General features: G+C 35.6%; 1 protein-coding gene across 4 annotated transcripts in view; it reads left to right on the plus strand.

Annotated features, from left to right (window-relative positions):
* HERC6 (HECT and RLD domain containing E3 ubiquitin protein ligase family member 6) overlaps window positions 1-10240 on the plus strand; it is a 48864-nt gene extending 38624 nt beyond the window's left edge. For all 4 annotated transcript variants that reach the window (XM_019741126.3, XM_074323635.2, XM_074323638.2 and 1 more), the window contains exons 17-23: window positions 246-389; window positions 4003-4169; window positions 5344-5410; window positions 5843-5913; window positions 7793-7976; window positions 8066-8177; window positions 9860-10240. In XM_019741126.3, the coding sequence (XP_019596685.3) occupies window positions 246-389; window positions 4003-4169; window positions 5344-5410; window positions 5843-5913; window positions 7793-7976; window positions 8066-8177; window positions 9860-10074 (960 nt within the window). In that variant the 3' untranslated portion in view covers window positions 10075-10240. The remainder of the gene's footprint in view (window positions 1-245; window positions 390-4002; window positions 4170-5343; window positions 5411-5842; window positions 5914-7792; window positions 7977-8065; window positions 8178-9859) is intronic.
* The last annotated feature ends 2789 nt before the right edge of the window (window positions 10241-13029 follow it).

Here is a 13029-nt window from a genome sequence, read left to right on the forward strand (position 1 = left end):
AAGTCTTGCTAGAATCCCCTCACTTGGTTCATGGGGCAGTGTAAAGCACCCACGCACTCACAGCAATCGGACGATAAATCGGTTCATGGCATCCACTGCTCAGTAGCAAATTGAGGGAGAACAGATAGCAGTGAGGTAAGAGGTGTGGGATTCTGGGAATTCTGGTGACTGCAGGAGATTTGAAACTTTTCCACAAAGGTCAAGGCATTTTATTTTAATCCTTAGAGTGTGTTCTCTTTCCTCAGATTGAATTTTCTGAAGAAATTCGTTCCGGGGGTAGAGGAGTAAAGTCCGAGTTCTTCCACTGTATATTTGAAGAGATGACCAAGACGGAATATGGAATGTTCATATATCCTGAAGGGGGTTCCTCCATGTGGTTTCCTGTCAGCGTAAGTCTTTTACTTATTTTCTTAGTTTTTCAGAACAGAAAAAGTATACCATATACATGAAAACCATACATAATAATGTAAAATCAGGTCCTATACAGCTTTGCTACTCAAAATACAGTCCATAGAGCATCAGCTTCAGCACCACCTTGGAGCTATGAGAAAAGCAGAATCTCAGGCCCTAACCCAGAATATATATTTTATAAGATTTCCAAGTGATTCATATGCATATTAAATTTTTAAACAGCTTTAATGAAGTATACTTGAGATACAGTAAACTGAACTTAAATTGTCCAATTTGATAGGTTGTGATATATACGTATATATACCCATGAAACTTATCACCACTATGACAGTGATGATAAGATAATGAACATATACATAATCCCCTAAAGTTTCCTCATATCCCTTTCTAATCCTTCTCCTCCCCTGCTCCTACTTCTTCCCTGCTCCCCACCCCATGCCCAAGCAACCACTGTCACTATAGAGCAGTTCAAATTTCCTAAACTTTTACATAAATGGAATCAGTCTCTGTGTCTGTCCTCTTTCATTCAGCATAATTATGTTGAGACTCACGCATGTTGTTGCATGTATCCATGGTTCATTCCCTTTTATTGCTGAGTAGTATTCCACTGTATGGATGTATTATACTTTGTTTATCTAGTCACCTTTTAATGGATGTTTGGGTGGTTTCCTAAATTTTGAGTGGCAGTAATCTAGATGTTTCAAATTAGGAGAGAAATTATTAATAGAATCCTAGAGATAATTGCTAATTCTAATAAGGTGATTTATTTCTGCAATGGTTTTATTTTTACAAACATTCTCGAAATGTAAACATTTTCTTAAAGCAACACAGACTTGTCTTCATTTCTCTATTAGTAACACAGACCAAATAATCTGAAAAGAATCACATGTTGAACTTCAATTTATTGATCCCCTTTCAGATAAACTTCCAAATGTTCTTCCCAATGACCCAGTAGAAGTTTAGAACCCAGAGGACAGGGAAGAGGAGAAGATGAATGGGTGTGAAAAAGTACTGAAAAGTGTTTTGTATCTTTTTGAGGAAGAATGAACCTCTAAAAGATAGGAATGGCCAAGATGTACAAGTGGTAGGATTTTTATCAGTCAACAAGCATTTATTGATTGTTTCTTGAGGTTCCACATTGTATTAAATATTGTGGGAGATTCAAATTAATATACGACACTTTCTTCTTGAAACTTCTTGTATATGTAGATGGAGCAATAAGACTAAAATACCAGGAACTTTAGCAATTGTTTCTAAATTATGGATTGTTGACTTTATGTGTAATAGTTGTTGAGCACAGTAGGATATGGAAGGAAGCACTGATGTAGAATTAGAAGCTCAGAGCTCTAGTGTAGAGTGATGGTGGGTGTGTCATTTAGCTTCTCTGAGCTTTCAGTTTCTTTACCTATAAAATGGCTGTCATAATTGCTGCTAACCCTGCTTTATAGAACTGTTACGAGAATAAAACACAATAAGGTGTATATCCAAGTGTGAAAGCACCATGAAAACTTTAGGGCACTATCTAAATTTAAGGGAATCTTTATTAGGACAGAAAGACATCAAGGGGGACTGAAGTGATTGGAGACAGGGTTATGGAAAAGTGGACACTTCAGTTGCTATTGAAGGATAGGGACAAAATAGATCAAAGAGATGCAAGTAGGGGATAGAGAGGAGAAAAGGAACCTTATATCAATTCTGTGAGATAGGTGGTTTGTCCCCATTTTACAGATAAATAAACTCGAGGCTTAGAGAGATTAAATAAACTAAGGACATTCAACTAGCAAGTGACCAAGCTAGGATACGAATTCAGAACTGTCCAACCCCAAAGCCCTTACTCTTAAGCATTGTGCTATACTCCTGGTTAGAAAACAGAGACAAAAGTCTGATTTGTGTATGACTCAGTGAAGAGACAAAATCAAGTAGAACCAGGGGACAAATTACAAATACAGGAAAGAAGACTGAAGAGGTTAGAGGAGGCCACTTATGGAGAGTATTTGTATTGCAGTTTTTTTCTTTGCAAAATCTGGATGGCCATTAGCATCATTTTTATTGCAAATCAGTTAACAACAACAACAAAAAGATGGAAAAAACCCATGTCATTTTTATCACCTATAGTTTGCATGTAATTAACTTTTAAAAAGGGTCCTTTTTCTGTAAACTACATTCCATTTTATAAAACACAGTAAGAATCAACATCTTAGGACGTATCCAGTCATACCCATAAGTGATGGCAGAACGTCGGCCTCGGTGAGGCCAGAGAAACTGCCCCAAGGAGATGGACATGTGCCCAAGCACGCAGGCAGAGCCTTCCCTGGGTTCGCTCTTAGGAGCTGCGGTGTCAGCAGCTGCAAGTCTCAAGGCCTTGGTTGTAGGCGGAACCCCGTTCTGACATCCCTCATCAACATGACCCCTGACAGACCTGTTCATTCAGATTTTTAAAACAAAATCCACTTTAAAAAATGTATTTACAGACATTTACTTTGCTACAGGCTTATATTTGATATTGCAAGAATCTGCTCCCCCCCACCCGGGGCTCAGCCCCCCCTAAACTAGGAAGGTGGCCCTCAGTCAGGTTCCTGTGGTGTCTCTGAGCCCATTGCCTCAGCGCATTCCCTACTGAGCCAGGGTGGCTGCCCTTGGTGTTCAGAGACCAGTAGTCCTGCCAGGTGCTGGGTGGGACTACTGGTCTCTGCACACCAAGGGCAGGCACTGCCATGTTTTTCCAAAACCGCCATGTAGGTTGCTCTGGCAAGTCTCCTGTAAAAATGGGGCTCATTTTCAAAATTCAAAGGCATTTTTAATATTTATCCTCACAATTACTCTAAGAAGAAAGTAGGGCAAGTAGATTGAGGCACAGGCTGTCGCATGAGGGGTCCAGAGTCATGCACCCGCTAACAGCAAGGCTGACAATGTGCAGGCTAGTGTTCTTTCAGCTGGGTGGTAGTGATGGCCTGGCCAGATGTGGCCAGTGTTTTCCCTCATCTGGAACTAACTACAAAGTGCAGAGAGGAGAGTGAAGCCAATTTCATCAGGACTCTTTCCTTCTTTCTTCCACCCCACCTTTGCAGTCAACAGCATCAGTCATGTTCCCTGACCCGTGTGCTTGTCCCCATAAGCACCCTGAGGTTGAGGACCATATTGCTGAAGGGGACACCACTCATCTGACACACATCTGACATGCCTGATGCCTACTGAAAGAGTAGATAAAGTGTACCCGTCTCCCACAGTGTCATTTTTCTACATGAATCTGAAGGCAAAGACTAATACTAAATACTGATAACTTGTTTATAAGGCTATCTGAGCGTGTGTGTTTTTTTTAAATATTTCAGGTATACTGTTAGTAACAAAAAAGTAAATTCATTTATTTTACGTTCTGAACTCTTAATTTGTATTTTAATTTATGGAACAATCTTTAATTGTATTGTGGTATGTGTAAGGACCTCAAATTTTTATTTTAAGGAAGCCCAGTTTGTTTCTAATTTGTGACTTAGAAAAGGAAACCCAAAACTATTTTTACTAACCTAATTATCCCTTTGGATTACTGATTATTTGTAATACATTAGGGATTTTTTTTCTTTTTCTCTTTTCCAGCCTAAATTGGAAAAGAAGAGGTATTTTCTCTTTGGGATGTTGTGTGGACTCTCCTTTTACAATTTAAATATTGCCAATCTTCCTTTCCCACTGGCTCTGTTTAAGAAATTGCTGGACCAAAAGCCATCATTGGAAGATTTAAAAGAACTCAGTCCTCTCTTGGGGAAGTAAGTAAATAGTTTTCCAGGACTTTACCTCGTCACTCTCAGTTGTCTAGGCATAAATGATATTCACGCAAACAAGGTCTTCAATTTCAATAAATGTAGTTTCTTTAGATGAATTTGAATTTTTAGCATGACTCATAATCAAGTAAACCTTTAAAAATGGAAAAAAGCCAAATATTCCTCTAATTATCAACCAGTAAAATAAACAGTGCCTAGTCTCTTAAATTTATCCAGATGGAAACAGTTGCCTTGGACAGTACATGATATTCTTAATGAGAATCATGCATGCTGTATTTATTTTATATAAATTGTATTTCATCATATTTAATTTAAATAAATCAGCATGTCATCAACTTTATTAAGGGTTGAAAAATGCATGTTCTAAGTTAAAAGGCAAACTATAGCTTATGAGGAAAATATTGGCAACATATATGATAGACACAGGATTATCTCTGATGTAGAAATATACTATATATATATGTGAGTCATCACATATATGTATACATGTGGCTAATCAAAACATGAAAATATGCTCAAACTTACTAGTAATTGAGGAAATACAAATGAAAATGTCATTTTTCTGTTTACAGATTAGCAACTTTTAAAAAATTTTCATAAAATATAGAGTTGACAACAGATTGGGGAAAAGGATTCTCCTCTCATGAATTGTTAATGGAAGAATAAACTGGCTAGATTTACACTGTAGCCCTAACAGTCTAGAGCAGAGGTTGAGAAACCCCCTGGCAATATAGACATTTTGGGCTGGAGAATCCTTTGTTGTAGAAGGGCTGTCCTGGGCATTGTAGGGATGTTGAGCTGCATACTGGGTTGTTACACACTCCTCTAATCATGACAACCAAAGATGTCTCCAGATTTTCCCGAATGTCCCCTGGGGGGCAAAATCACCCCTGGTTGAGAATCACTGGTTTAGAGGAAGGGGCTCCTTTTTGTAATTTCCACCGAGACATAGCAGTGTCTATGTGTTAGTGGTCTAACCAATCAAAACTGTAAATAGAGGTTATCTCTAGGAAGAGGGAGTGGGAAGGTGGAGGAAAGGAAATTTACATGGCATTTTATACATTTCTGTAGTGTCCAACATTTTTCCATTGAATATTTATTACTTTTCAAATTGTATAAGATCAATAAATACAATTTTTTAAACCAAAATTTTCACTAGGAATTTGCAAGATGTTCTAAATTATGAAGCTGATGACATTGGAGAACGTTTTGACTTGTATTTTTCTGTGAGTACTAATGAACGTCATATTATAGTTTAGCTTTCATCTCTTTTAAAAATAATTTTTATTATAGTATCTCAAATATGGGACTCCTTTTTTGAAGGGTATTTTACTTCTTTACTGTTAGACTTTCTCCCCACATGCTTCACCTTTATCACCTTATGTCTATATACTCTCAAATAAGGTGAAAATACAAGCGATTACTCAATCGCTGTAAACAACTAAATGGATCAGTGTATGCTTAAAAGCGATGCACAACATATACTAGGGGAGGTTTTAAACTTTTATATGTATTTAAACAGCTGAACTACACAAATAATTGTTTAGCTCCCAGTTATTTAAAATTTATAGGGAAGAATATACTGGCAATAATAGTATTATGGTTGATTATTTAGACTTTTCTTTCTTGTTTGCTACCTGAATATATTTTGATTATAGATACACTGGGACGGAAGTGATGTTGATTTAATTCCAAATGGGACCTCTATACTTGTGGACCAAACCAACAAGTAAGTTTTGAGATCTAGAGTATCTGCTTTGAATACACATAAAATGCTTTTATCACTATGCTTTATGTATGTATTTTAGCTTCTCAGATGATCATTTTAGCACCTCATCTTTTAGAAAGATAAAAAGATTATAGGATAAGAGAAGTAAGTCAGAATTAAATATGTCCTTTGCAGTACTTTTCACTAGTTATTCATTTAACAGTTATTTTTGAGCCCCTAAGCTGTACCAGACAATACTGGTATTCTTGGTGTGGTATTCTAGCAGTGAAAATGGCAGGTAAAATCTGGAGCTTAAATTCCAATAGGACAGAAAGACAATACACAAATAAATTACGGTATTTTGCCATGTATAATGCACACCACATTTTTTTGCCCAAACTTTCAGGGGAAAAAAAAATCTTTCATTTTAATTTTTTAATTCAAATGTTTATTTGTTTAGATTTAGGTACTTGTTTTTTGTATTATAAAGGAATTTTAGCATTTATTTTTTAACATATTATGGTGTAAGAAATAGTATGTAACAAATATTTACAAAACACAAGAACAGATACAAGGTACAAGAAATTTTATGTACTGGTAACACATTTAGGATATTTATGCATCATAGATGGCCAAGAACTCTTCATAGTTGCAAGTTCATAAGTTCAATAAAACTGATTATCGTATTCGAGGGTATTATTTTGCATATGGATAGCATTATTGATTTCTAGAGTTACACTTTTAACTCATAAGCATAAATAAAAGAATTAAAAACATTTATATAGATACGGAATTAATACTACCCATGTATAATGCACATCCTTATTTTTCCCTCACAAAATTGTGCAAAAAAGTGTGCATTATACACGGCAAAATATAGTATTATGTAATAAAATGTCCAATAAGGATGAGAGCTCTGAAGAAAATTAAATACAATTAAGAGACAACAGAGTTATAGGTGGAGGTATGCTGGAGTAAGCTTGTACCAGCTTGTGAGAGCTAATAGTTAAATTTTCAAAAATGTTGAGCTTATTATTAAAATGTTAGTAGACTGAAATCAGCCATGGTGGGCCTATTTACACCACAGAAATTGGCAGATGCTGCAAATGAGGGTTCCCTTTTTCTCACTCCTTTTGGGAGAACTGTTAACCTTTTTCCAGCACATCACTGGTTATAGGAGAGGGCAGAGAGGGGTTGATTTAGATAGGATAGTCCAGGAAGGATGCTCAAAGGGTGGGAGACTATCGTGTTTTTGGTGAATATCTGGTGAAAATACTTCTAGCAGCCCTGCCATCAGGAAATTCATTGTGTAGTACAGATTTTGTATAAATAATTTTCACATAGTGACATGTGTTGTAAGCAGGGGAAGGAAAGAGGACACACAGGACCAAACTTGAGAAAATCACGCTGATGAATGATAGAAGTTGCCAGGTAAAGAGGAAGAAGCACCGAATGCTGTGGTCTAACTATAAGAAAGACAGTGAGGCCAGAGGTTCAAAAGGAAGTGGGAAGAGGCTGCAGAGTAGGGCAAGGGTCAGATCATGGAGGGCTTTTTGATCCTGTTAAGGTGGTTTGGAATTCACCCTAAGGGTAATTGAAGCCTTTGAAAGAAAGATTTTAAGCATAAGAATGACACATTCAGATTAGTGTTTTAAAAATACCCTGACTGCAGCTAGCAAAGTGGAAGCAAAACAAAGTGTTAATCCTTCTGCTATATTCTCCAGGTTTCCTTCTGCTAGCTGATTAGACGTTTTTATATCCGGGGTAGTACTTGGGTTGTGTGCTATGCAGAAGTAATTCACTTTTCTTTCTCAATAGAAATGGTAAAAAGAGCAAAGTACAAAATGTTTTTAGTCACTGCTAAAGTATGTTATTGGCCTTTTTTTGTTGTTTCCTCAAGGAAAGACTTTGTTTCTAAGTATGTTGATTACATTTTCAACACTTCCGTAAAGGCAGTTTATGAGGAATTTCAGAGAGGATTTTATAAAGTTTGTGACATGGAGCTCTTTAGACTTTTCCAGCCTGAAGAACTAATGGCAGCAATGGTTGGAAATACTGATTATGACTGGAAACAATTTGAAAAGGTAGGTGATAACTAAAGTGCCCCCAATTCTTCTGAACAACTTCGCTATATTCCCCCTAAAAACCATTTTTTCTCTCTCTTTTTTTCAAGAATTCAAAATATGGTCAAGGATACCATGATCAAGGAGAGTCACATCCTACTATACTGATGTTTTGGGAAGCTTTCCACAAATTAACTTTGGATGAAAAGAAAAAATTCCTCTGTAAGTATTATAGTAATAGATGGATCTATAAATATATAACTTTTAAAAAGATAAATATCTTATTTGTGATGAAAGCATTATTAATGGGTCACACATATTAATGGCAGAGCAAGTGTTAGAACCCAGGTTCCCTACCTTCTAGACCAATGTTCTTTCTCTTAATTAGCTTGTTCCCCATTAAAAACAAATAATAAAGATATTGCTATTTTACTACATTCCCTACACTAACTCTAATCCCACCTCTAACTTTAATATACATTCTCTTTCCTCACTCTGACTCCTTATCAAACCATTTTTATCTTACATTCTTATCTTCATTTAATTATCTAAGTCCTATGGAATTAGGACAATGTAAACTGTCTCTAATACTATTTTAGAAATAATAATAGCAATGGCCACGGTTGATAATAGCATTTATTGTGTGCTTATTGTATGCCAGGCATCGCACTGATCACTTTGCATCTATTGCCTCTCTTTATCCTAATAGCAGCCAGATGAGGTAGGTACTTAATTTTCCCTACTTCAGATGTGAGGAAAAAGAGGCTTGGAACATTTAGTAGCTAACTATGTTCAGATAGCTAGTGAGTGTCAGAACCAGAATTTGAACCCAACAGCTGATCCAAAGCCCAGGCTCTTGACCACTCAGCTCTGTGGCCTTGGGGTATAAGGACTTCTCTTGGTGGGAACCCTGTTATCCCTAGGGCAGACAATGACTTGTTCTCTCACCTCCTCATCCCATTTTTCAGCTCCTCCTGTGATCACATTTTCCCCCTGGCTATTTTTGTTGCTACTGAAGATGTTGGAGGAAAATTCCAACTTCTCTGCAAACCCAACCTACTTCTTCACAAAACCTAACTACCTTTCCAATCTTCTCTCTTGATAGGTAATGTCTGCTTTAGCCCAATGGTTCCATTGTCTGTACAGTCAGTGAGTTCATTTGCATCTTCCTGCCTCATGCTTTTCCTTAGGATATCTGCACCCCCCACCCCGAAAGTTCACTCAGTTCCTCTCCTTGAGAATTAACTACCAGATGTGACCTCTGTGAACTCTCCCTAGCTACCCCAACCTGGCGCCTCTCTCCCTCCCCTGAGTCTTAGGGCTTTCATTAGACTTCACTTCAAACTTCTTGGTTGAGCTAAAATAAACTTCCTTGTATCTTGCTATTTTCTTTTCATGTATTGTTGACCCTTGAACAATATAGGGGTTAGGGGTGCTGACCCCCCTCCACCTGCCGCACAATGTAAAGTCTGCGTATAACTTTTGACTCCCCCAAAACTTAACTACTAATAGCCTACTGTTGACTGGAAGCCTTAACATTAACAGTCAATCAACACATATTTTGTATGTATTATACACTGTATTATTACAATAAAGTAAGCTAGAGAAAAGAAAATGTTACTAAGAAAATCATAAGGAAAATACATTTACAGTATTTATTGAAAAATATCTCTGTGTAAGTGGACCTATACAGTTCAAACCTGAGTTGTATGTAACTAGACCATGAACTCACTGAGGACAAAGACTAAATGTCATTTTTCTATGCTCCACATGGTCCTCTGTAGTTTTCTCTACGCAAAGATACTCAATAAATATTTATTGAATGAAGTGATTAATTTCTTCATTTTCATTTTAAGTTTTGCTCTTTCTATGAAATCTCTTAACCAAAGGTTATTCCTTTCTAGTTTTTCTTACAGGAAATGATAGACAGCCTGTAAGAGGATTAGAAGAAATGGGAATCAAATTTCGCTGTCCTGAAACTTTCAGTGAAAGAGATTGCCCAAGAGCACTCGTATGTCATAATATTCTGGACCTTCCTAAATATTCTACAATGGAAAGAATGGAAGAAGCACTTCAAGTAGCCATCAACAGTAACAGAGGATTTGTCACCTATGAGTAATAGTGACCTCTGAGAGTCTCAGTGAGACCTCAGATTCTCAGGTCGTCTCTCACCCTTTGATTGTGATGTTCTTCTTCAGGTCTACTTAGTACAAAGGGTTGATGGATTTTAATTAGAATTAGTTGATAAATGTTGAGATAAACAATAAAGTGATGAATCAAGATAATATTTTTAATGAATCACATTTCCTGATACCTAAACTTGCTATTAGAATGTTTATTGAATTACTTCCTGAATAATAATTATCATTTAAAAATAGGCTGAATATTAAAAACTAATATACTTTTAAAAATATTATTCCTCTGATAAACACTGCCTGCAAATATGAAAGTCTGAAAAAATAAACAAAAATGTAAACTAATTCAACATGATTTTGAGGCACATAAATGTATATTTTATACTGTGGAATATTGCCAGAGTTTTAATTTTAACCAAATGATGAATAATTTCTTTGAAAAATCTAAAAATCTAATTGTTAAGGGATTCATTAATTCATTGAAGAATTACTTATGCTCAATCATTCTAAATGCAGACATCATTATTTTGGTTAAAAATGCTGAGTTTTTAACCAGGAACTCTTGTCTAATTATAACTGGGGAAATGTGAAGAACCTGAAATATGTCTCAGCATCATGGCTATAGAGTAAATTAGAGATATAAGTATGGTTGAAAATGACCAATGAATTTTGTGATCAGTTCTATCTAATGTTAAATTTTAAACTAAGCTGTTCTATAAATGCCTATTATTTCAAACCATGCACAGAGCCTTGTGTTGGTGGTACTTTGGGAAAGCAAAGCCTATGGGGTGAAGTCCACATTGGGGAGCTAATGTGGAAAGAGGGCAGGATCACCTGAAGATAGAACAGAGATAGAGATTTCACCAAGGACAATAGAATATGAGGTGGTCAGTAGAAACATAAGCCCCCCAGCAAATCCTCAGTTATTTTGGACATGTCCGGTTTCTGCAACAAATGGAATGAAGACCCAGATATATTCTTTTTGAATTTTAAGGGAAAAGGTATTGTCTAAATCTTAAGGATCCTCAGGCTCCTGACTTTCGGGTTGTGTGATTCAGGCCTTTCACATCCAACATTACTTTTCCTAATGCCAATGGGTGAACTATACTAAACATCTTTGCACTCTTTCAGAAAACAGAGAATAAGGGAACACTTAACAATTGATTCTATGAGGCCAGCATTATGCTAATACCAAAACCAGACAAAGACATTACAGGAAAAGAAAACTACAAATATCTCTCATGAACAGAGACACAAAAATATGTTACAAAATTTTTGGCTAATACCTTGTGACTAAGTTAGGTTTAGTCCAGAAATTTGAAAATCCATTATATTTCACCATAATATAATAGAAAAAAAATCATGTAATTACAACAGAGGCAGAAAAAAGCTCACAAAATTAATAGCTATTGATGGATGATAAATACTCCTCGCAAACTAAGACCAGAAGAGCACTTACTCAACCTGTTAGAGCCTACACACAGCTAACTTCATACTTACTGTTGAAAGACAACGCTCTCCTACTAAAATTGGGAACAAGGAGAGGATGTCTCATAGTTTGTACTCAACATTGTACTAGATGTACTAGTCCATACACTAGGGCAGAGAGAATAAAAGGCATACTGATTGGAAAATAAGGAGTAAAACTATCTTATTTATAGACTGCATGGTCAACTATGTGTTAAGATTCTAAGGGATTTACAAAACTACTAGAATTATTAAATAAAAATAGAAAGGTATCAGGATTCAGGTAAATATATAAAAATTAATTGTATTTCTATATATACTCACAACAATCATAAATTGAAATTTTAAGAAGTATCATTTGCAATATCAACAAGAAATAAATACTTGAGGATGCTTTTTTTTCAGGACAAATTTAACAAAATATGTTTGACTATACACTGAAAACTAGAAAATATAGCTGGAAGAGATTAAAGAAGCTTTAAATTAATGGAGAAAGATATGCTCATGGACAGAAGAATCAATATTATTAGCACATTAATTCTTTCCAAATTGATCTAATTTGGTATAATCTCAAAAATCCCTGCAGTCTGTTTAGTAGAAATTGATAAACTGATCATAAAATATATATGAAAATGCGGAGGACCTAGAATAGCCAAAACCACAATGAAGAAGTACAACAATGGAACATCTGAATTATTTTAAGACTTGGAATCCACAGTAATTCCAGGCAGTGTAATATGGGAGTAAAAATAGACATATAGATCAATAGAACACAACAAGTTCAGAAATAAATCCAATCATATATGGATCAACAGTTTTGACAAAGATGCCAAGGCAATGGGGAAAGGCAATCTTGAACAATTGTAAATCCATGAGGAAAAAAAATACACATCTACCCTTACCTCACACAATAAATAAGAATTCATTTGAAATGTGACAAAGACCTGAAAGTATAAAACTTCTAGAATATTTAAGAAAATCTTTGTAATTTGGGTTAAGCAAAGATTTCTTAAGTAGGACAAAAAAGGCATGAACTAGGTAAAAGAAAAAAAAATACTGCATCAAAATTAAAACGGTAGCTCTTCAAAAGACACGTTTAATAAAATTAAAAGACAAGCCACAGATTGGTAGAAATCATTTGAAAACAAATATCTAATAAAAGACTTGATATATAACAAAGAGCTCTGATGTATATGGAGCTTTTAGATGATAAGCAATTGAATAAATGGGCAAAAGATATGAATAGACACTTCACTGAAGAGATTAGCACTAAGAAGCACATAAAAAAACCTCAACACCATTAAACATAGGGAAAGGGATATTAAAACTACAATAAGATACCACTATAAACAATTGTTAAAAAAGACTTATAATACAAAATATTGGCAAAGATAGAGAACAATTGGAACGCCCGTAAATTGCTAGAGGGAATGCAAATTGCTGGAGGTACAGCACTTTGGAATTCCAAAGTT

This window comes from Rhinolophus sinicus, chromosome 1, assembly GCF_057876585.1.
Source record: "Rhinolophus sinicus isolate RSI-liver-muscle chromosome 1, RSI-T2T, whole genome shotgun sequence".
NCBI lineage: Eukaryota > Metazoa > Chordata > Mammalia > Chiroptera > Rhinolophidae > Rhinolophus > Rhinolophus sinicus.